Genomic DNA, 24,313 nt, shown 5'->3' on the forward strand with positions numbered 1-24,313 from the left:
AATTTATCAAGTGTCCCCTCTTTGGCTTGAAGAGGCAGAACACTGGCCCCTCATGGTGATGTAAAAAAGTGAACAAATACATGCCCTCTAGTGTTCAAAGGGGGATTCATTTAGAGTTGGTCTTGTTTTCATATTGACTCTTAAAAAATTTCTTAAGGGATTAGAAGTTGATTTTTTTTTTTAATATTTAAATATTTTGTCTGCACTGAGCGATAATAATTTTCTGTGTGGCAAGGAAAAGGTCAGTGTTTTTGTACCAGTCAGATAGCATTATGCAAAAACAAGGCTGGAGTTTGCTGGTTCAGCCAGTGGTCCCATGAAAGGTCAACCCTTGTCTAGACTACAGTTCAGCTAACCGCAGAGCTGCATGAGTCCTGCTGATGTCCTCACACAACGAACAAGGGCAGACAGGAGCGTTGAAAGGAGCACTGCTGTTCACAAGATGTCATTTATTATGCAGGCCATAGTTCAAGCTGTGACAGGTCTTGATGGAGGAGAAGGCAGGGTATTGTATGTAAAATGAAAGTAAATTTTATGTGGCCATACCGGCTTGTCAGTGGTAATATCAGCTTACCAAAGCCTGATCCCGTCAGATCTCAGAAGCTAAGCATGGCCGGGCCTGTTTAGTACTTGGATGGGAGACCACTGGGAAAATCAGGTGCCACAGGGGGGTGCCTGTTGTTGTGTCCTTAGGCAAGGCACTTCACCCTCATTGCCTAAGAATGTGGTGTGTGTGTGTGAGTGATGGTGGTGGTCAGAGGGGCTGATAGCGCAGCCTTGCTTCTGTCAGTCTGCCCCAGGGCAGCTGTGGCTACAATAATAGCTTACTGCCACTGGGTATGGAGTGAATGAATAATGCTCTGTAAAGTGTCTTTGAGTGTCCAAAACAACACTATATAAAACTGATGCATTATTATTATTAATAATAATTTTTTATAAGGATGACCACTGGGGCTAAAAGTCACTTGCCAATTAATTACTTGCCAAATGGTATTAGCTACATTTATAGTAGATGGAATAGTTTGGCATCAAATAAAAAAATCATATTTGAGTTTTAAAGTTTTGTTAACCTGATTATATGCTTAACATGATTGTAGAATAATTCACGCTTTGGTTGAAAGAATTAAAACCAAAAATTAGCTGTACTGCTGTCAATGTCAAGCTCTGTTGATTTGATTCTATTTAGATTTGATTGTGATTGTTTCTGTCACTGGCAGTGAGTGAAGTAGCCTATACCTTGAGTTGTAAAAGCGTAAATGTAAACACACAGGCTGAAGTGCTTTGGGAACTGTGGCTCTCCAGTGAATAACAGCACCTCAGAGATCACAGTATGTTAAAAAACAGACAAACAGCGCACATAGAAAAACTTAGCTGGTGCTGAAGGGTGAGCAGGTAATTCATCAAATAATTCAATTATAAATCCATGACTGAAGAGTGTGAAACAGAGCGTGAGGTCAGTAGTTCATTGGCTCAATTGTGCCGCAGGTGTCACATTTGTGGCAGTCTGTCGATGCACAGTGACATTCCCTTTGGCTTTTCCTTTTATAGTGGTTCAGTGGTGTAACATAGCACCAAAACCAGCTCGCCCACAAGCCTCTGCTGTCTGAATGTCAGGCTATATTAATATTGATTTCATTGACTTTTCACCTCAGTAATCAAATTTGCTACAATTTGACACAAATACCTTACTGGATTCAAGTGTCCATTAGATTTTGTGCACAATAAAAACACTCACTTGTATGGTATTTTTGCAATTAGAATGAGAAAGGATATTGATACATTTTTGTGCACACCAGTATTCATTTATTGTATCACTTAGAAGAAACTTGTTTTGGGACAAGATCACCAGAGCAGACATTTCAACACAGCATCATTTTACTTCACTTTACTTGTAATTACATAGACCAATGCACAAAAATTCTGAAATAAACAAAAGGAGTATTGCACCACAGGGGAGGCCTTGAAATCAATAAGAAATCCTCCCAAAAGTGCAATAATTGATTGCAATGAGAGGAAATTGATTCAAAAATGAAAAAAGCCTGCCACATCTTGTTTCAATCTGTAGATCAGTGAAAACCATCACACATAGATGCGAAATGTGAACTACTGTAATTTCCGTAATGAATTCATTTAATTTGCCGGTGAGTTCACATACTGCTCAGTGGTGTAGTATTTAACATAAACAGTGGGATGCAGTCATGTCAACACAAATATGTTCGCTTCACTTGCAGTGATGTGGTTTGTGTGCAGGTGCATGTACTACTAACAGTGTTGGTTCAGTTAGCCCCTAACCTGCATGAAGCCTCACAGGCAGCAGCTATAATTGTATAATAATAGTGGCAAACAAACTTTTCTTGGCTGATGTAACAGCGACAACCTTGCCTTGGCTGACCATATTCAACTGTTCTATTTATGGCCCCTTTAACAATGTACTGGCATGGCTGTCTTCCAGACCATTATGAGCATTTCAAGTGCATGTTCTATACCTCCCAAGAAAGTTTTAGTGTGTGAACAATGGACTATGTAACACAAAACCTCTTGAATCTGAACTGTGTGTTTTTTTTTTTTTAATTGTAAGATACATGTGCTAAATTCAGTGAATACATACATACAACATTATAATGGCACAACTTCAAAACAATTGTCAGCTTTATTTTGCCTTTATTTTGCTTTATAATGTCCAGAGGGATTGTGATCAAAGAGGGATTAAAGGTCAGTGATGAAATCAGAGTTACTTCAGCGATGATGTTAACAAAATCCAAATATCAAAACCCAAACAGAGGCCAAACAAGGGAATGATTCTAATGTTGTTTAAAACACAGAAAATGTAGTTCTACTATAATACAACTATAATATGTACTATTATTAGATAAAAACAAAGTGCCAGTAAAATGAGACACTTGACACAATATGTAAATTGCTCAAATATTATTCTCATTTAACATCCCTGGTGGGAATATTTTCTACTCTAATTAAAATGAATTAGAATAACTCCAAAGAGATGATGTTATAAGTGTGACATAATCTATTCTTGTAAAAGTGACGGTGACAGTGCTCTGAATGACTGTCCTCATGGATTACTTTGGATTCATGAGCACGGAGGGGTGTTACACCAGACAGAGCAGGGGTCTCTAATCAACCAGGCTTCAGCAGAGACAGCCTCAACACTAATAAATAAATTGAACTGCTCAGATGAACGCTACATTTGTCAAATCAACAGCAACTTGAATCTTGTTTGAGGCAGTTCAATCAACAACTATGCATCAATGAACTAGATCACCAAGCAGAAGAATTATATTAGCCAATTAGCCACTTATTTATTTTAGTGCCAGGTAGAATTTGAATCATTTACTAACAAGAAAATGTTTCTTGACTAATGTTTATGGAATTTGTATTGTTGGGCCCCTCTTGCACTTACATAAATCACAGCGTAAATGCTTTAAACTTGTGTCATTTCTCCATTTACCAAGCAAACATTTTCATTTAAAGTGATGAACAAACCAGCATTGGTGAGAACAACAACAGAAGAGTTAAAATATGGTTTCAAGGCATTATGTTAAGAAGGGCAAATGGTTCCATTAATGCTTGTAAACAGGTGGTAATGAAAAACTCAACATGGTGCATTTTAAGGTCCCTCAAAATGAGAAAAAACAAGCAACTTAAATTAATACACTTTTTTGAGAGAAATTACTTTTTGTAAGATTGAAGTTGGACCAAAGGCTGTATAAAGAAGTGAATTAAGGGAATGTGAAGTCACCCACAGTGTTCTGCATTAGGAACAGGAATTTATTATTGGACAAAATGGTGAAATAAAATCACCAGGATCATGTAGAGTGGGTTAATACAAATGTTTTAAGACCAAAATGATGATTCTCGCTCACTGTAGCAGTTACAGAGAGGGGTGACAATTTTCCTATGTAAAGATAACTGAAATAAAAGGAGCTGGAAGTATCCTCATGAACACTTCCTATCTGGAACGCTGTAGCAAGTGGGTTAGCTATGTCTGTTTATACAATCTATGAGTTGGACATAATTTCTTATACATTTCTGTTGTGAAATAAGCAAGTAATTGCTTACTACACCCTGTAGATTCACTTGACAGTTCAATGTGTGCTGTTCATTTGACATGGTACTTTGTTTCTTCATGTCCCCACTGATGTGTTCCAGTCAAAATATTACCCATGGGTTTCTTTCTGGTCCCCAGCAGGCACCTCTCTGACCCTGTCACTAACAATTGCTTGTATACAATGTTATGTCTTGTTTACTTGTGTCACATAGGGAAGATGCTTACGCAACACAGAGGATGCTGATCCCTACAGAGAAATTTGACCTCATCACTTCCCAGCTCAGATTTTCTGTTACCTAAGTCTCGCTTCTTTCTTCAGTTCAGAGCTCTCATGGCCACAAGCAACAACAGTGGGGGTCCTTTGTGGTGGCTAACTTCTGAAACACCCACACTCTTTAATAGACCAGGTTGAAGACCAGTTGTTCACCAAGTACCATAAATATCTGGCTCTCCCAAGTAGCACTGGGATGTCCCAGTCTCCCACACATACCCTCAAAGACAAAACTGGGACTTTTACAAACGTACCACTGTTTCTCTGGACTAATGAGACTCTACACCTAAATTACAGAATTATAGGGAATAATTCAATAATTTTTTTCGAGGTGGCAGGAGCTCAGTTGATAGAGTGTTTGCCATCTGTCAGATCCACTGACCTACAGGTTGGTGGTGTGATTCCGGCTCCCACACATGAATGCTGTCTTTATACCCTTGGGCAAGACACTTAACCCATCTCGCACCCAGTGTCTGTGTACACTGGGGTATGAATGTATGTATGTATGGGTAAGTGGTTCCTTGATGTATAGCGCTTTAAGTGCCTTGAAGATGGAAAAGTGTTATGATAAAATGTGTGTTAGGTTTGTGGGAAGTTATTGTCTTTGCAGGACAACATGTTTGCATCCACAAACATAATTAAGACCCATAAATGTAATGGGTATTACAGAAATTTGATTACGTTTGTGGTGGGGAATTGTTATTATGTTTGTGGGGCTTATTACGTCCATGGCACTGTGTACTTTAGTCCTAGACGTACTGGAAGAAAGTACTTTTGGCATTTAAATTAGACCTTTTACAGGCACTAAATGGTGTGTGATTGACAGAATGTTATGTCAAAACAATGCTTGTTCTAAAAGCATGTCATCTACTTGTCAAATCTTGAAAACGTCTACACAAGGGAAGGCTGGCTGAGGCTCCCCTTCGCTGCACAAGGAGGCGGGAAATCTATTAACCTTTAAGGCAGCAGGAGAACACGCAGCCAACCAGGAGGGCAACTCTGCTTCTGTATTTAAAGGTTAGGGAAGATTTGATGCAATGGGCTCAACAAGCAATACAGGGGGGAAGGAAATATGACACTTGAAGAATGAATCTCTGACAAAATAAACTTTCTTTCAGTATGATTTGATATAAAACTTTAATTAGTATCTTATAGAGTTGTCAAAAGTATAAAAAAAATCTAATACTTAAATTTAATGTTGAAAATCAAACCATTTGTCTAAAGAAGAAGAAGACTCAGACAAACTTTACTGATCCATGAGGGAAATTATTTGGACTCAGTAGATCACTCATCACAATGTATTATAATAACAAAGAGCAAAAATATAAATGGTGATAATAAATTCAAGATGAGTAGCAAAAGTAACAAGAGACTGGTGTCAATAAGGCATAAATTTATATGTACATGTAAAAATAATATATAGAAATAAAGTAATAGAAAAAGTCTTTTTAATCATCATTTGGTATCAACAGTGTTGGGAAGGTTACTTTTAAAATGTATTCCCCTACAGATTACAGATTACAGACCCCAAAAAGTAATTTGTAACGTAATCCATTAAATTACTTACAGTGAGTAACGTAATCTGAATACTTTTGATTACTTGGTTTGTTGTAGAGAAGCAAAGATGAGGATATCATAACATAAGATGTTTTGTCTGATAAAAGAAAATAAAAATCCCAGACTTTACTGAACCAAATTTAAAATATTATTGATAGAAGACGAGGAGACACGTCCACACAGCATGTTTAGTCCTGGTTTAGACCTGGTTTTAGTCCTGGTTTAGTCCTGGTTTAGTCCTGGTTTAGACCTGGTTTTAGTCCTGGTTTAGTCCTGGTTTAGTCCTGGTTTTAGTCCTGGTTTTAGTCCTGGTTTAGTCCTGGTTTAGTGTCCGGCAATGAGTGGAATTACCGAAAAAAAAAAAAAAAAAAAAAAAAAGGGATGTAGCCCAAAATGTGAAAACAGGAAAATACCACTGTGTAATCCATTTATTTTAACAAAGTAACTGTAATCCAATTACCACTCACTGAAACAGTAACTGTAACTGAATACAGTTACTCATAATTTGTACTCTGATTACATAACTCCAGTACATGTAATCTGTTACTCCCCAACACTAGGTATCAATCAGTATTGAGTATCAAGTCTATTCTTTAGAAATCAAGCTTAAAATTTTAGTACCTTGACAAGACTAATAGTTTATATAATGTTAAAGAGACAAGTTTAACAACCAGTAATTAAAAGAGAAGCTTTTAAATGCCGGACCATTGTTTTCCCATGTGGCTGAGCCTAGACCTTTGCCCAAAGCCATATAAAGCATTAATGAGGCATTCAATGGATAATGCTGCAGATTTCTCCTTGATGAAGATACAGTTCTTTGCTCACAGGGTTTAAATCATACTTTATAGCACTATTTGTGTTGCAGTGTGTGAAACCACTCGAGGGGGAGCAAGGTCATTAGTATCCATTGCTCTGGCACAACATTAAAATGCCTCATAGATTTTAGTGAAGGTTTTAAAGCTATGAGCATGCAGACAGTGCAGACCTCTGCAATAGACACTTGACTTTTCTCGCCATGGCAAGGCTATAATAAAAATACTTATTGAGCAACCAAAAGGGTGGTGAATTTACTAAAACTTTAGGATTAATTTAGTAAATAAAATGTTTTACAATCTGTGAGACCTAATACATTAGTTTTTAGGGGTCAGAGATTTTTTATTTTTATTTTTTTACACAATATTGCACATTTTTCAGCTAAAAGTAAAGTAAACTTACAAATTGATCAGGGTACTGAGTCATTGTTTCTTGTCCAAGCCATTTTGACTATAGTTATTTTGACTCAATCTTGCAAAATAAACTCCTGGATTGGATAAATTATTTATGCTAACTGCTGCTGAAAATAATAATAATAATAATAATAATAATAATAATAATAATAATAATAATAATAATATAATAATAATAATAATAATAATAAAGAAATATATAATTTGTTTTGCTCACAGCACATCCTCTGAAAATGAAGATAAAAATTTAGAAATCAAGTGCTTAAAAATTACTCCTGAGTGTAAAACTGAAGATAAGATGTGAGAGGTATGAAGCTTTTTATTTTTCATTTGGCTTCATCAGTTTTGCGTGTTTTGGTGTGCTGGTACATCTCATTTGTCACTCCTCACCCCAAGTGATCCTAAAAACAGATAGGTCTTGACTGGGCGCTTGTCGCTGCTGTGATTACAGTGCAGGGTCTGTGATTTGGCCTTTTGTGCCAGTGATGGACATAAGCAGCCGTTTCCTGACCATTCACTGGAAAGAAAGGGTTTATTCTATTCCTGTTTACCCAATCTTCTGTCTAAAAGTTAACATGCCCCATCTTAAATTCTTTTTCTTATTGCTTCAAAGCGCACCCAGATTCACAAAATTGCTTGAATAGTTGTTGGACTTTATAACCTACTGGCTGACTATTTTCCAGCTACACTTTTTCCTCAAACGTTTTCACAATTTAAACTTTTTACTGTGGTCGAATTTTTTATATTGTGTATTTGTGTATTTATATATTTATATATAATTTATTTTTAAAGGTGTAGGTACTGAGCCCTAAACTTATGCCAAGAGAAAGCTTGATGCAAAACAAGCAATGCAAAACCATGACTTGTGTAAGAAATAAACATATTACCAAAGCAGTGACTTTGTTGATTTTATTGTTAGTGAAGCAAAACAGCTTGAATTTTACATTTGCCGAGTGACTCACGGTAAACTCCCAGAAAGCACTCCAGACAGACACTTAAATAATAGGATGTGAAATTCTGTCAATCACACTATTATCTCTAATAGCTGTCTGGCTTTTTTGTGGCAATATTTCCTTGCAGTGTTTGTCCATCACCGCTGGTACTGCTCTTTTCACCTATTATGTAACTCAACACCTATGTCTTATGTAACAGCAGCGGTTTGTATTGTCCTGCAGCCTCGCCTCTTAGATGTGATTTTACTTCCTTTAGCACTTTAAATAGCCTCGGAGGAATGGACTAAAATGAGGAAGATATACGGTAAACAAAGGGGGGGTTAATTTACAATCCTGATTGGAACGTGGGTGCAGATTACAGCCCTGGTGGGGGCGTTGTCAGTGGAGATCAACTATGAATCTCATGGCGGTCAATATTTCAGTGCTGTCCACCTGTTTGTTTAGGTGTCTGCTGTCAAATGTACCCCCAGTTTCTAATAAAGTTGTCTGTCCATGTGACTTTATAGAGGATTACATGCTCCCAAAAGTACCCTGTCTTGAACGAAGATGAGCAAGGCCTATTGTGACAACTATCAAGTCTGATAGTTCTATAAACACTTTTAATAACTTTCAAATGCTTAGAGGAATACAATGTAGGACTGGTATACTGCACAGCTCTCTGCCTGGCACTGGTCAATTATTCTAATAGGACCTAGGACCCTAAAGAATTACTGTATTGACAAAACAATTCAAACAAATAATACATATAAATATATGTGTGTAAAAATAAGTAAAATTAGGAACCAATATTATCTGCATGATCAAGAGTTCCAGATGTCGACAAGATCCATTAATCTGTGGTTTGTTCAAACGATGTTTAATTATAGCTTTGAGTGAAGTCTTTTCAGTCCCGCCCAACATTCAACATCCTGGTAGCCATGACAACAGCTCAACCACTGTCCACTTGAAGGTAGTGGATTTCTTTGCAGGAGGGGCACAAAGTAAAAAAGGTAGAGTAGATTAACAACACTCAGGATTGAATGTATTGACAAAATCTGACATTTTTGCTGCAAAACTGTACAATATCCATAGAGATGCATTATCCAGAACAATGTTAAAAGATAAAGCAAAAGAGCAGTGCAATAACCCCATAAGCTGCTCACTCACTACTGGTAAATACTGTACATGTATCACTCTTTGACTAACTGAAAATTTCATGATGTGTGACGACTAAATCCCAAGGTCTATACACAACATTCAAAACAATCTGCAATCGACTCAGTCTATGAAAGAGGGAAGATGAGTAAAAAAAAACACGGAAAAATGTTTCTCTTCAGATTCACACTTCACTGATTCTGAACATTGAAGCACTTAATCAAGTTACTTAATTGTCTTTGAGAACATCAAAATGAAAGGTGCACTATATTACTTTAGTGATGTGAGAGATCTGCCGCCATGGAGATGTTAGTATTTTGCCTGGAATGTATGACATTAAATGTACCTATTTAGCATTTAATTAATCTAACATACTTTGAAAAGCACACATTCCTACATTGAGAGAGATTGCCCCACCTCAAATGACTTTGCTGTCTCCATGGCGATATATAAGTTTAAAACATACTTGGAAACATTCTTGGCAAAGAATAACATAATATGTAACATAGAGAAAAGCAGAAGACAGAATCTCAATCAGAAACGTAAATAATAAAAAGTAGCATTAGAGAAGTACATTTTATGAACCCAAAGCTTCAAGCAACTTTAACATCATTGTTTTCTGTTTTATAATAATAATAATAATAATAATAATAATAATAATAATAATAATAATAATAATAATAATACATAACACTTCGATGGCGATTTTTATGACACTGAGTAGTCTTCAAGAATGTAAAATTTGCCTTCTCTAAGTATAATATCCTGAGGTAATTGGATTGTAAGCACTGGGATATGCCTGGCAGCCCAGCTCTGCAGTTGTTTTGAATTACTAGAATTACTAGTGTCAGTACTAAGGACCCCCAAGATAAGATAATGGTTTCACCTGAGGGGTCCTGAGTGGTAGTGAGAAGGGGTAATTGTTCTGAACAACCCAGTGCGAGCTCTCTGTGAGGAAGATGCAGATGTGTTCATTGCAGGGGCACAGCATAACTCACAGGGGGGAGATAAGTGCGATCATTTAATATGCGGCTCTCACTTGGGCTCTTACATTAGAGTTGTGGAGGGCATAAAAGCTCATACGGTTCAAGTACTGGCTCAATGAAAAATATGTGTGATGCCTTTTCAAGTTCTTCAAAATTAAAAATACTTTATCTACAACCACCCATTATTGTGTATGGGTTTTAGTATTGTCACACTACTGATCTGCAACTGCAGGAGATACACCTGAACACTAAATGTTCCACTGACGACTGTAGATGGAGCAGTGAAAGATGGGTTGCGGTTGATTGTGGGCGAAGTCCTGGCAGTTAACCTTTAAATGGCCTAATTAAACCGAAAAGCTATCAGGAGCCGCTATTAAATCAAAGCTGCAGCAGGAGGCCAGTGAGGGATGTGCTTTTAACTGTTTCACTATCACTCTTTTTCTTCAGCTCTCACTGTCTGGAAATTGTGTGTTGTTAAAAGGTCATTATCATGACCAGAAGGTGCAAACACTTCATCTACATACAATCAGTTATTTTTAAGCCCTATTAAACTTTCTACTAAAATTTTAACACAGTATATCAAGTTACTGTAAATTTACTACAAACTCAGACCAATTACTTACAACTAATTTATTAATATATAGAATATAATGTAACTTTCAAAGTTTTCCAAGATCTTGATACTGATTTGGTATTATAGGCTAGAGTTTATTATGTAGCCTTATCAATAGTCAGTGTGAGTAAATGAATAAATAAATAAATAAATGAATAAATAAATAATTTTATTATGAACATATAATAAAATGCTTTCAGCCAGTTAGATTTTATGTCCAGTTTGTTTTAGATGTGACATTCAGATTTGTGTATGGTACAATACATTTTTGTTTGTTTTGTTTCAGACCACAAGACTGAACCCAGTTCATGAATGTTAATGATTTTATATTTTCTCACGGCAGACTGCCAGTAACTGAGCTTATCCCTGCTGTGCAGGCCTGCAGCTCTGTACTGTGCGTTCGAGACAGTAGCACACCACACACACACACACACACACACACTACACACACACACACCCGCACACACGCGCACACGCACACGCACACGCACACGCACACACACACACACACACACACCACACACACACACACCCGCACACACACACGCACACGCACACGCACACACACACACACACACACACACACACGCACACGCACACACAGAGAGAGAGAGAGAGAAAGAGAGAGAGAGCGGCTCAAATGGTTTGGACGAGTTTTAGGTATAAGATAAGTTTACAGTGTATCTTTATGCTAGTCTACTTAATGGCTTACAAACTGCCTTCCTGTAATTATGCTTTAACTGTCGGACGGTTTAGTCAAGATCCGTGGAATACCAACATGTTTATATAGGGAGATCATCAAATTTCTGTGAACATCGTTTCCTAAGAGAATGCTTTTGCTACTGCAATGTAAAAAGAGGATACTCGAGGGCTCGGCGCTGCTGGGGGAGGGGCTACACACATACATTGTCAATCGTTTCTATTTCAAACTCATTATGAGAGAATGTGATGTGGCCAAAGCTCTAGTGCGCTCTCAAAGCTGACTGGAGCGCTCTGCTATTGGACAGAGAGGGTCGGACTTAACTCTACAAGTGGTTCCACTGAGCGCGTACGACCAGTTGCTCCTCGGTGCGCGCTGCTCATGGATCAGCTAGGAATGCTCTCAGCGCAGTTACCTGTGACCGCTCTCTGCGGCAAGTGACCGCTGCCCAGATGAACCGCCGCCCTCCAGGATCACCCGGTGTGCAATGGCTTAACCGGAGAGACATGAGTGTGCGCACGGATGACAGCTTCACTTTATGCCAAAGGGCTTTGCAGATGGTTACAGAACTTTGTCTAACTGGACACGTGGACCGTGAAAGATGCTCGGATATATTCCCTTTGGGAAGTGATATTCTGGGTAAAGGGCACGCAGGTAAACTCACGCGAAAAAACTTTAATAGCCTGTTTCTGTTATTCTGTTTGTTTTTTGTTTTTTTGTTTGTTTGTTTTTTTCCACTTTTTTATTCGTTGTTATTGTATATAATAATGTAAATATTGTATATAGGCTATATGTATTACGCATGGAATGAGAGTAGGTGTTTATAAAGCATAACTTAACTGAATAGCTTGCTCCTTTGGGGCACTGGGGCTTTCTGTTAAAACAGGGCTATGTTAGCAACTCCTCAGTGCTTATTTTTTATTGCAACAGGTAGAAAGCAGATTGAAGCAGCCCTTGAAACCTGCTGATTGATATTTGTTCTTTTAAAAATTTTATAAAGTGAACATTGCTGTCCCTCCTTCTTACAGCTTCCTTCTCTCTTTCTCCCTGCATGTTGGTCTTGTTACTTGTGTCCTGCTTGCTTCACTTGTCTGTCTGTCTATGCTCCTACTGCTCTGTGTAGACATCTCCATCAGTCTTCTTGCTGTGGTAGTGGGTTTCTGTGGTCTCGCTCTGTTGGTAGTGTCTCTCTTTGTCTTTTGGAAGCTGTGCTGGCCCATCTGGAGGAACAAGACTCTATCCACGCAAACACAAAATGTCCTACATGTGGGTTTCACTGAGGCCCCTCCGCCCTCCAACCCTGCTCATACACCAGAGTCCAAAGTGGTGGAGATGGAGAAGAAATGGCCCCTGGAGGTGAAGGCCAATGGACGCTGCTGTGTCAAACTGCAAGAGGCTGCCATGAAGATCAGTCAAACATCCCCAGACATCCCAGCAGACCTGAGGACTGCCCCCAGGGAAAAGGTCAGCCAGCCGAGCAAGATCCAGAGGCAAACCACTGAGCCCACCTCCTCATCCAGGTACAGCAGTGCCATACCATACATCTGCAGGCAATATCAAAACATACTTAAACTTCAACATTAGTCAGTGTACTCTGGATGACATGACTAATATGTGATTCACTGACATCATTTACATAAAGCTGCACAGTTCCCATGAATAGTTGAGCCATGCCATGCCAAAAAGGTCCTGGGTCTTCTAATTCACAGTCACACCATCCATGGGTTTTAGTCACGTGACTTACAATCCATACAATGTTTTGCATTTTTAATTGCAATGGCCCTTATTTTTATGTATGTATGTAACTTTTCTGATTGATGGTCCATCACCATGGATATGTTAGTGCTTTAATTTTTCAAAACATGGCATTAAATGTATTTACCTCCATGGAGACACCAGGCCAACTATCAGGCCAGATCCATGAAGAGGCAATCCGGCTCACAGTAATAATATATGTTTTTCAGGTATTTTGGAGCAATAACAATATGCATAATGAAATACCATGAAACATTCCAGGGAAAGCGATAAAATCTTCACGGAAACCAGACAAAGTCATATAGTGCACCTTTAGCAATCTGGAGACTAAGGCACATGTGCAAAAAGAATGGTACGTAAGTAGGTAAGCGATTGGATTGATACAATACAAATGAGTAATTAATGGGCTTTTTCTTATCCATAATACATTGTTGCACATAAAGGAGTCTGTCTGTGCTTTGACTGTGAAAACGGAGGGTTCTCCAGTGTGTAGCCTCCCATCTCTCCTGGCTTCACTTTCAACCCTATAATCATCTGTACACGCGAGTTGAGCTGCTATGGTAACCAAAGGAAGCAACCCTTGTAATTAAACAATCAGCTGTGGCTTTTCATTGTTTTGCAGTGCAGTGTTTAAAACAGAATGTCCATAATTAGCCTGACTGTGGGATGGGAGCTGTCATGGTGGAACATGGCACTGGCCCCCACTCGCAAAGCTGTTACTGATACTTCCTTCACTTCTTCCTTGAGTACGTAATTAGATTTTAAGGAGCTCAACTATACTCCCACCTGCAGTGAGGTAGACAGGCCAAGTTAAGTATACCACAAGTATAGAATACCAACAGCTTTTTCATGTTTGTTTGTTCCATAAAGTAGTATTTGTAAATGCATTTTCCTATATGTGAATTTTAAAATTAAGGTTAATAAATATAGAATGAAGTAGCATAAACATGGACTATTGGAGAATAACATAAGAGTGATTTTCTGTTATGTAGCGTTTGAGCAGTGGCTTTTCTGATCACTTTGATAGTCAGGGAAAGGGGGTAGGGTCTGTTGCTAGGTGACAATATTGGTGAGTCTAAACAGCCATGTCCTCAAGATGGGGTGGGAAATTCAGGTTATGAATGGTTTCTCAAGGCTTGAATTCATCGAATTTGTGTTTAAGAAGTCTGTTATTTTACACTGTATTTATTATTCACTCAGTGTTTACACATGCTTTTATAGTCAGCTCACCCTGCACCTTCCTATCCACCACTTTCAATCACTAGCCGCTAGATAATGGCTAATGCCAAATGGGAATAGAGAGCTGCTAATTTAGTTGGTTCTCTAAAATTCTCATGCTTTCCCATTTTCCTTCATGCCTAAAAGAAAAATGTGTTTGAAATAAATTTTGCATAATTAAATAATTCATTAATAAATAATTTATTTGCATTATTTACAACTTTAAATCAGTACTAATAGACATTATGATATGTACTATTAACATGTAAATTTGAGAGGAGAACATGACATAGTGTTTTGAATTGAATATGTATTATTGTGGGGCCCTATACAATCTTTGGATAAATAGGGGATCCTATTCATCACCAGAATGAATAGTAGAGTAAGTATGTAACTAAGTAAATTTATTTATTTATATAGCACTTTTCACAGACAAAACAAAGTGCTATAAAAGCAGGTACACCGTAAAACAACAATAAGTAAACTAGGGTCATGGGACTCAATCAACCAAAAGTATTTCTAAGCAGGAGTGTCTTCAGCTGTTGCCTGTCATTCACATCTGTAATTAATTTTTGCCTTTGTGTGAATATACAAAGTTCATTCAGAGCTTTTACTTGACCCTTTACCTGACCCTTTTCATAGGCATAACTCTTTCCGGCGTCACCTGCCTCGTCAGATGAATGTGTCCAGTGTGGACTTCAGCATGGACACAGTACCACTACGACAGACCTCCACTGCTAGTATCGGCCGGATCAAACCAGAACTGTACAAGCAGAAGTCAGTGGACTCAGAGGATGAGGGAAAGGCTCCCGTAGAGACTTGTGGAAAACTCAGCTTCTCCCTCAGATATGACTATGAGGAGCAGGCTCTAGTAGTGAAGATACTAAAGGCTTTAGACCTGCCTGCTAAAGACTTTACAGGTACATCTGATCCATATGTGAAAATCTATCTACTCCCCGAGAGGAAGAAAAAGTACCAGACCAGAGTCCATCGCAAAAACCTCAATCCAACCTTTGATGAGAGCTTCTGCTTCCCCGTGGCTTATGACGAGTTGTGCAATCGTAAGCTGCACTTCAGTGTCTACGACTTTGATCGCTTCACCAGCCATGACATGATCGGCGAGGTGGTGGTGGACAACCTCTTTGAACTTTCTGACCTCTCCCGCGAGGCTGTGGTGTGGAAGGACATCCATGCAGCCACCACGGTGAGACATATGCCTGTTTACAGTGCTTGGAGTTTAAGAGAGGGATTTGTGTGAGAACAAATAAACATTCAAAAATTAGTCATAGTAAATTTGTCAAATGGCTGGTTGATCTCAATGCATTATTCAAATGCCTCTAGGAGAATGCATCCAATCAGCCAAACACCCACACAGTGTTCCTTCCAGGAGCTGCCCAAGTGGTTCAACACACATAAATAGAGCCACTGTATAAAAATAGACTACACAATGGAGAGTCATCTACTAAATATTCAAGTATGGCCCAGTATATTTTATTTAAATATAATACCAGTTTTGAATTGTGGTTACCATTTAAATTTCTGCTGGCACATAGCTCAATGAATAAGGTTGTAGAAGAACCTATAAGAAAAAATATCCTTCATGATCTTGTACTTATGTTTTCAGATTTTGTGTAGTGCTAAAGCTAATTTCTTGTGTTTTATTTCCCTTCTCTGGTCCAGGAGAGTGTTGACCTGGGAGAGATCATGTACTCATTATGCTACCTCCCCACAGCGGGCAGAATGACCCTAACAGTTATCAAATGCAGAAACCTCAAAGCCATGGACATCACAGGCTCGTCAGGTAACCATATACCAAACAAGATGTGATCGACATCAAAACCACACTGTCGTAAATAAACTTCTGTTCAACTAAACAACAGGTGGCCACTCACAAAGTCTTTGGGGACAAATAATTAAAGCTTACCATCTGCTGTGAAAAAGCTTTGCAATCATAAATCCCCAGAAGTCCTTATACTCTTAATCAAACATTTGGACCAACTTAAAAAATGTTTCATTATAACTAATACTGACCTAAATGTTAGTAACAAAGGATACGTCTAAGAGCTGCAGGGGAGATAAATACGATGTGAAAAGCAACAATTTATCATATACATTTTATACAATTAGAGATAGAAGAGTTTATACTGGCTTTCATTTTATTTAGTCAGTTCCATATATACTAGTCGATCTCACCCGGGACAAAGGGGGAGGGGCTTATCCAGTTCTTATTATAGTTTGGTGCACATGCACACTCCACTCACAGAGATCAGGAGTCTAACCCACAACCTCCTGGTGAGAGGGAGGAGACAGGATAACCACTTGCCAACATCAGAGCGTTCCAGAGAACAGCCGCTGAAATCTCAGTAACACATTTGCATGACTCTGAAAGTTACTCAGAAAATACTCAGGTTAAGGGGCGGGGCCTCACTGCTCAGGTAAAGGGGCTGGGGAGTTCTGTTGCTATGGGCAACCATTGCATGGAGACAGGAGAGAGATTCCAAAAGTTTCTGTTAAATTATATCACTCATTTTTAAAGATCTTTGACATTTTTTACTTTAACAACATGAAACTTGGCACTGCACACACCTGTACGAACAGGATGACACCCTCCAAATTTGAGATCAGCCGGATGAGTGGTTCGAGAGTTATGCATGGAACAGGAGGACACACAAACAGACATTTTTTGCATTAATAGATTGTCATTTATTGTTTCTGAAGATCCCTACGTGAAGGTGTACTTGATATGTGAAGGGAGGAGGTTAAAGAAGAGGAAAACTACCACAAAGAAAAGCACTCTCAACCCAGTGTACAACGAGGCCATCATTTTTGACATCCCCCCTGAAAATGTGGAGCAGGTCAGCCTGTCCATCATGGTCATGGATTATGATAGGTGAGCGAAACACACATTCCTTCATACACACAACCTGCAACTTGAAAAACGTATGTAAGTGCCATAAGACAGGTTTTCAGCATAATAATCGAAATGATTACATGCTTTCCAGGAGGTGTAATTGGGGTCACTTGGGCTGTCCCTGTGAGTCCATAGGAGAAACATATCTAATTCTTTACATAATTGAATGTCTCTAACAGGGTTGGACACAATGAAGTGATAGGCGTTTGTCGCACTGGTCCGGATGCTGAGGGGCTGGGCAGAGACCACTGGAACGAAATGTTGGCATATCCACGGAAACCCATCACACACTGGCACGCGCTGGGAGAGGTATGCACATGATCTAGGGATGAGTGTACAATCAGTTGTTATTACATCAACAATACTCATTCTTTGTACATGGGCTTAACTTCATATTAAAAAACATGCATGTTATAATACAGCCTTTTCCAAATGGGATAACATATTTTTTCTTCATGTGAATTAGAGCCCGACCGATATATCGGCTGACCGATATTATCGACCAATATGGGCAACTGGAGACATATCGGCTATCGGCCTATATGCTTGCTGATATGGGCCGATATTTCACGTAGGCATGTTATACCTCGTTATAAAGCTTAGACTCTCTACATTATGTTCATTTAATCCAATTTACAGACAGATAAATGTCCTAATATGTGGATCCGCATTAGTATTTATCTGCGGTGTAATTTTTTTGTGTCCTACTGTCCCTGAACACACCACCAGAGTGACATCACTTCACTCGCGTGTGTTTGTTTACACCCGCAGCCGTGCGCAACACTGAGATTATATTCTTTCTCGGACAATCGGTTTGAGTCTGGATTAAAAGGACATTTATTAGTGCAGACTTGTGATGTGAGGAGGAGCCTGTGTGAGCGGTGAGTGTTGGAAATACATCGACTTTGAAGCTAGTTTAGGTTATCTGTTAGCGATTAGCTGCTGTAGCTCCCGCACATAAACAGGCTGTTTTCTATTGGTCTATTGTAAAGTGACTATATTGTCCGTATATTTGTTACTGGACCTTTACATTGATATGTAAATGAGCTGTGAATAGATGTGTGAATGATCCACATTTATGCATATAATTAATTACCGCGGCGCCGCACGTTTTTACGGCTAAAGGCTAATAGCGATAGTTTACTAGCTAGGAGTTATGGGTCGGTCGCGATCGAAGCGGCTCTTAGAGCGAACAGCGGGAGCCTGCTTCTTATTGGGAGACGTGTTTTCTCTTTTTCTCACGTTTTCTCTTCATGCTGCATGTAGACCCATAGTTTGACAGCAGCAGCGGCTGAAAACGAAACTTTCAGAAATCTGCGCGTGCATAGGATAAAAAAGTGCACATTTGGCTGCAGTTCAGCATAAAATGAATAAACCAGGACTAATCTTGGGCTCGAGTGAAGGAGAGAGATAGAAACCGAGTCCCGACACTCAGTCCTGGTTCAGTTCAGGTTCAGTCCTGCTTGCAACAAAACAATCTCAAGAGTCGCTTGGGAGCCGAAAGAGCCAGCTGCTTTAGTGAGCCGAGCCAAAAGAGCCGGTTCTCCAAAAAAAAAAAAACTGAAATACCCATCACTAGTAGCTAGAATGTGATGCAAAAATGCCATTAGGCCAATCTACTGTATGTAAATATGATGTAAAGAGTCAAAATAACAATAAATCTTGCCTAAATAAACCCAATTTAGAATCCACTAGAGCCAAACCTAAGTTTTTTAATCAATTCAAGATTTACAGTGAATTTTTACATCACTAAATATATCGGCGAATATATAGCCTATCGGCAGCTCCGACTCCCATTATGTCAGTTTCATATCGGCCACAACAAAATCCATATCGGTCGGGCTCTAATGTGAATATTTTATGTTTGTTTCAGTGGCCAGGAAGAGCAGCCAGCTTTGAAAGTCAAGGTTCATGTCCTTCACCCAAACCACCTCACACTCCATGAGAATCACATCAAAGAAGTTGGAAGAAGTTCAATGTAATTTCTGTGAGATCTCTGATACATGCACATAAAATGCACATACAAAAGGATATACCTTAACCAAGTTGGATAAGCACTACAAAAGCCTATTTTCAGTAAGCCCTTTTAAAGATGCAATGGTCTTTAATAACAGAGCATTTTGTCAAGTCAGTACCTAATACATCTATTCAAAAATAACATTAAAAGAAGCACAGGACCGGCAGTACTTATAACATGGCATTTCAACTGTTTTACATATTCTGGGTGCATACTTTTCTAGCCTGAGAGCTCTTTAGCTAGTTTGCATTTAAACAAAATGGCACAAAGTTAAAGGGCTACTCTACAGCATTATAAAACAATAGCCATCTTGATGGAAGTACAGCTATTGGTTATGAGTTATTGGTATTGTGCCTCTGACAAAACGTGTCCATTCATTTAGCATTACAGTTAATCCTGTTGCAGAGTTAGTGTAGCAAGTAGATGTAGCAAATGTGTCAATACAAGAAGATTGATTTGTTTTAGTGCTTATTATTAAAATAGAAGGCATTACAGCACTGTTCACAAAAAATAATAGAACATGTTATTCTTTTATTTTGAACAGTACATTATAGCTAAAATGCACACTGAAACATTGTATATTGAAACATGGAGTCATAATGACAAATAAGAAAAACTGTAATGTTAGTGGTAAAAGTGACACATAAACCTCCATTAATTTGATGTAATTGTACATGTGAACAAGTATATACTTGTTTTTCTTGCTTGTCTATGACTCAGAGTAATAACAATTTAACTTGGCAAATAGTACAAGGCTGTATACTGTTATTTTCTTACTTGCACATAATATTTGAATATTGATGCTTCTCTTCACATTGTCCTTAATATGTAAAAAAATAACAAATATTTTTACTTGAAGCATGTTTTTGTGAAATTTAGATTTTTTTTTGTGGGTTTGTGTGAATATAGCTGCTGTATCAGAGATGCACATTATATACTGAGGCTTACTAAACCTAAATGTGCCAAAGACATTTGAATCACACAGAAAGGCCAAATTCAACCTCATCTGCATTGGACAGAGCACACCCACATTGTCTTAATCTTATCTGCTGTATAATAGCTTTTGAACATTTACAAAGTTATGCTGCAACTGAGGGACATCACAGTCATTTCCACCCCAAGAAATGGTTTTGCAATGAAGAATATATGCCAACACTATACAGGAATAAACACATTACACCTGATTCCTCCAAAAAGTGCTTGTGCTTGTGGCGTGATTATGCGCAGCACTATTTCCCTAACAATTTTACTTCAGTCGGTATATTGTACCTTTTTCTTCTGCTGTCTTTGGGAATAACTGCTGTCCATAATCGTAATGTAGCGCAGCATATCCTGTACACCATTTTTGCATACTATAGCCTTAAATGTTCACTTGAAATTACAGTCCGTGGTTTACTTTGAACAGTACAAGATACGGATTGTGAAGTTGGCACTTTTGTGACTTATGTTGCCATCGTTTAGTAAAACTTTGTATTTCTCAAATGTGTACTTGAGTGAATAATAGCCCCTCTAACAACAGTGAATAATTATATAATAATAATATATATATATTATATTTAATGCATAGTGAGGGCATTTTTCTTCACTATAGCAAGTTGTTCTGTGTTTAGAAGAATATTCAAAATGTAACTGTATGTTTCTGTATTGAACAAAAGAACAAATGTCATGATGTGTACAGTTTGTGATACCTTTTGTAAGGATTTCAAGTCGGTTATTGAAATAAAAATGTAATGTAACCACTGAAAATGTATTTCAACAAAATAAATACAACAATATTGATCATTGTCATTTCTTTAGAAGAGTAAGGCTTTCTTTCATATAACCTATTGAACGCTATATACTCATACGAGGGATTCATAAATGGACAATGTACAATACACTCCCGTGCTAATGGAACATCAAATTAAATAATTCATTTTCATAATGAGAAATTGAAGTCCAGTGAATGATTCCTGGAAAAGACAATTTACTTTAATTTATTTTAATTAGATGGCTTATTGTGTTTTATAGTTTCACCAAAACCCCACTGGAGAAAGGTTTCCCTCAACCTTCTTGCATCTAATTGAGGTGGAAACATCAATAGAATATTTTTGATCCTTTGAGCAGCATCCAACAGAACTTCCTTTTGTTCCACAAGATTACTGAAAAACAGATAATGGCACATGTTGCATTTGTTGCCTTGGCGATGAGAGCAATCCCCAGCGGTGACCTGCTCCACAGTGAAGTGCAGTGTAGACAGTATTTAACATTACACTGCTAAAAGGCTTCATATTGTGATTTAATTAATGATTTTTAATTTACTGGACTGAATATACAGTTACAGGAAATTGCATTGAATGTGCTCATATGAGCTTCTGTTTCCCACACTCTCGCTTCACTTGGTCTTAATTAGAAGAGGCCAAATATATTTTAATTCACTTTCAGACAGACAAAATAATATTTAATATTAAATGTAATATGAGGACAATGCCTCTTTACAATTACATTTAAGAGATGATTGGTGCCTTAAATATTTTTCCACATAAAAATATTAAGAAAAAGTTTAAGTCAGTTAGGAAATATAATTTAATAGATACATTTTATTCACTTACATTATTGATGGTTGCCACAGAAAGATTGTTTAATCTCTACACCAAGCCCAGTCATTTTATTTTTCTGCACAGAATGTTTCAAGCCATAATACGTCAAAATAAAGTAAAATAAAGTGTCACAAAGCATCTACCTAGGATCACTTTGACCACTGTCTAATGAATTCACTGTCACTGTTAAGTGCTGCTCACTGGACATATAGAGCTAGGCTATGAGTTTGTAATATATCAATTATCATAAAGTGACTGAAATAACTATATAGATCTCCTTCTGGTCTTTCGGCTGGCCTGGGAACACCTTGGAGTCCCCCAGAGAAGCTAGAGGAAGTGTTCTGGGTGAAGGAAGTTTGGGAGTCTCTGCTTAGACTGCTGCCCCCATGACCTGGCCCCGGATAAGTGGAAGAAAATGGAAGGATGGATGGAAATGATTATATGTCAGAATTCTGTGGTGATATTTAAGTTTATTATAGCTGCTATAATTTAATGTTGTGAAATATCCTCACATCCTTTTGCTTGTTTATTGATGTGCAGAGAAGGGCATAGTAAAAGCATGCTTAATGGATCTCAAGGTCTTGGCCAGTAGAGAAGGATCTATTGATGCACACTGTAGCTCTTTGTGTCCAATGTTTGTAGAAGAAGACAATAAAGGCTGTTCAAAACTGGCAAATAGATTTTTTTTTCTCAACATAGTAGTTTTAAACAGAGAATAACGACTTTCAAGATCTCTAAAGTAATGTGTCCACTGATGATTCCTGAAAGGATATGACTCAGACCAGTCCAAGAAGAATAATTAAAATGTGTGCGTCAATGTGCAGGCGATCCAGAGGCGTCAGCGTGCCCGATCAGGTGTGAGGCAAGTTGAGGCCCCATTACTGTCGTCACTGGGCACATGGACATATAGAGGGTGGAGAGAGAGGAGGTTGAGGGGAGTATGTGTGTTGAACTGGTGATCTACATGAAGCGCAGAGATGGAGTCGTCAGCATGAATCACCTCAGAGCCTATCATCACTGGGCTGAGCATGAACCTCATTGCAAATATTTCTCATCAAGTCCCACCGCCACAGATCTACTTTATCCAAATATATTTTCTTTATCTTTGGAATTGTAAATAGTTGTGGAATTTTAGTTGGGTATAGTCCATAACTTTAGATTTGCCCAGGTTTTTGACACAGGAATGCTCTTTTGGTACAAAGCATGTCCTCCTTAATAACATGTCTTACTAAACTAACATTTTTGTATCTCTGCATTTAAATAAATTTAATTCCAACTTGAAGAAGCTTTAAAGTAATTTATATTTAATATTATATTACATGCCTTTTATTTTTTTAGAAATGCAAAATATCCAACTCCAGAAGTATTTGATGTATTGATATATACACATATTATTATTATTATTTAAGATTGAATAGTCTTTAATGTGATCCTAGAAAGTTGTGAATAAAAGTCCTTCATTCACTCCAGTGATGAGTCACCTACTAAGTGTGAGAAGGTGTCAAGGCTGACATGCTAGTATGAGCTCTGAGCAGACACAACTACAAAATAGAAACAACAAAATCATACTAAACTCATATTGCAATTGTAGATCTCAAGATTTTGATGACATGCCTTGAATTCTAGTTAAGTATGAGAACATGCAATCCAGAACACAGATCAACAAACAGCAACAGTTTTTTTTTATGTAGCTACATTCTCACATTCAAACACTACAGCCCAGGAGATGGAGGATTTTTACGCTGCTGGTGAGGAAAAGAGATGAATGTCCTGTCGTACACGCTAAATCTGCTTTATATCTCTGGCAGCCACCAACTCCCAGCTTAATTTGGTGGAGGCTGAAGATAAGCCCATATCGAGCAGTGTCCCTGGGCTTATTTATCCACAGACTCCAGGTGTCCCCCACTGGGCTTCACTGCCTGTTTTATGTGACAATGCATGGTCCTTATAGGGGAAAAACAAACTATGACTGCTCATTTTAAACAATGACTGCATTGTTCTGTCTAAATCAACAATTTTTAAATAATGACTGCGTGTTTAATATTATTACAAAAAAGTTTGCTGAAATTACATTAATCTGTTGGAGCACTCTCAAGTAGCACTGTAGAGTTCCACTGTAGACATTTAGCCAAAACCTGTAAACACACTCACTTCATGTAGACTTGTCTACCTTATGGGGAAAAACATCAGGACCCCACCCCCATTACATAAATGCTTTATTATTACACCAACAACATGATTTAAAAATGACATCATATATTTTTGCATACTTATGGCCATATTGATCTAAAGGGATTTAATAATAGAAACAGGTCTGCTAACTTCTG

The 24,313-nt window shown here is 38.1% G+C and overlaps 1 protein-coding gene and 1 pseudogene across 1 annotated transcript; both read left to right on the forward strand.

Annotated features, from left to right (window-relative positions):
- The first annotated feature begins 552 nt into the window (after nucleotides 1-552).
- LOC129409104 (5S ribosomal RNA) lies at nucleotides 553-670 on the forward strand (annotated as a pseudogene).
- An 11,288-nt stretch (nucleotides 671-11,958) lies between these two features.
- On the forward strand, nucleotides 11,959-19,566 carry syt10 (synaptotagmin X). The gene is made up of 7 exons (XM_020926724.2): nucleotides 11,959-12,160; nucleotides 12,630-13,026; nucleotides 15,122-15,683; nucleotides 16,160-16,280; nucleotides 17,198-17,369; nucleotides 17,570-17,699; nucleotides 19,264-19,566. The coding sequence occupies exons 1-7, from the start codon at nucleotides 11,959-11,961 to the stop codon at nucleotides 19,333-19,335; spliced, it is 1,656 nt and encodes a 551-aa protein (XP_020782383.2). The 3' UTR covers nucleotides 19,336-19,566.
- The last annotated feature ends 4,747 nt before the right edge of the window (nucleotides 19,567-24,313 follow it).

Source organism: Boleophthalmus pectinirostris, unplaced genomic scaffold (assembly GCF_026225935.1).
Source record: "Boleophthalmus pectinirostris isolate CB_2022bp ecotype Guang Dong unplaced genomic scaffold, ASM2622593v1 HiC_scaffold_18, whole genome shotgun sequence".
Classification (NCBI taxonomy): Eukaryota; Metazoa; Chordata; class Actinopteri; order Gobiiformes; family Gobiidae; genus Boleophthalmus; species Boleophthalmus pectinirostris.

Bases quoted from the DNA above. Each gene is read 5' to 3' on its own strand.
- syt10 (XM_020926724.2), top strand. From the start codon at position 11,959: ATGAACCGCCGCCCTCCAGGATCACCCGGTGTGCAATGGCTTAACCGG. The intron at 15,684-16,159 runs GTGAGACATATG...TCTCTGGTCCAG, and splicing joins ACATCCATGCAGCCACCACG to GAGAGTGTTGACCTGGGAGA. The intron at 17,370-17,569 runs GTGAGCGAAACA...TGTCTCTAACAG, and splicing joins ATGGTCATGGATTATGATAG to GGTTGGACACAATGAAGTGA.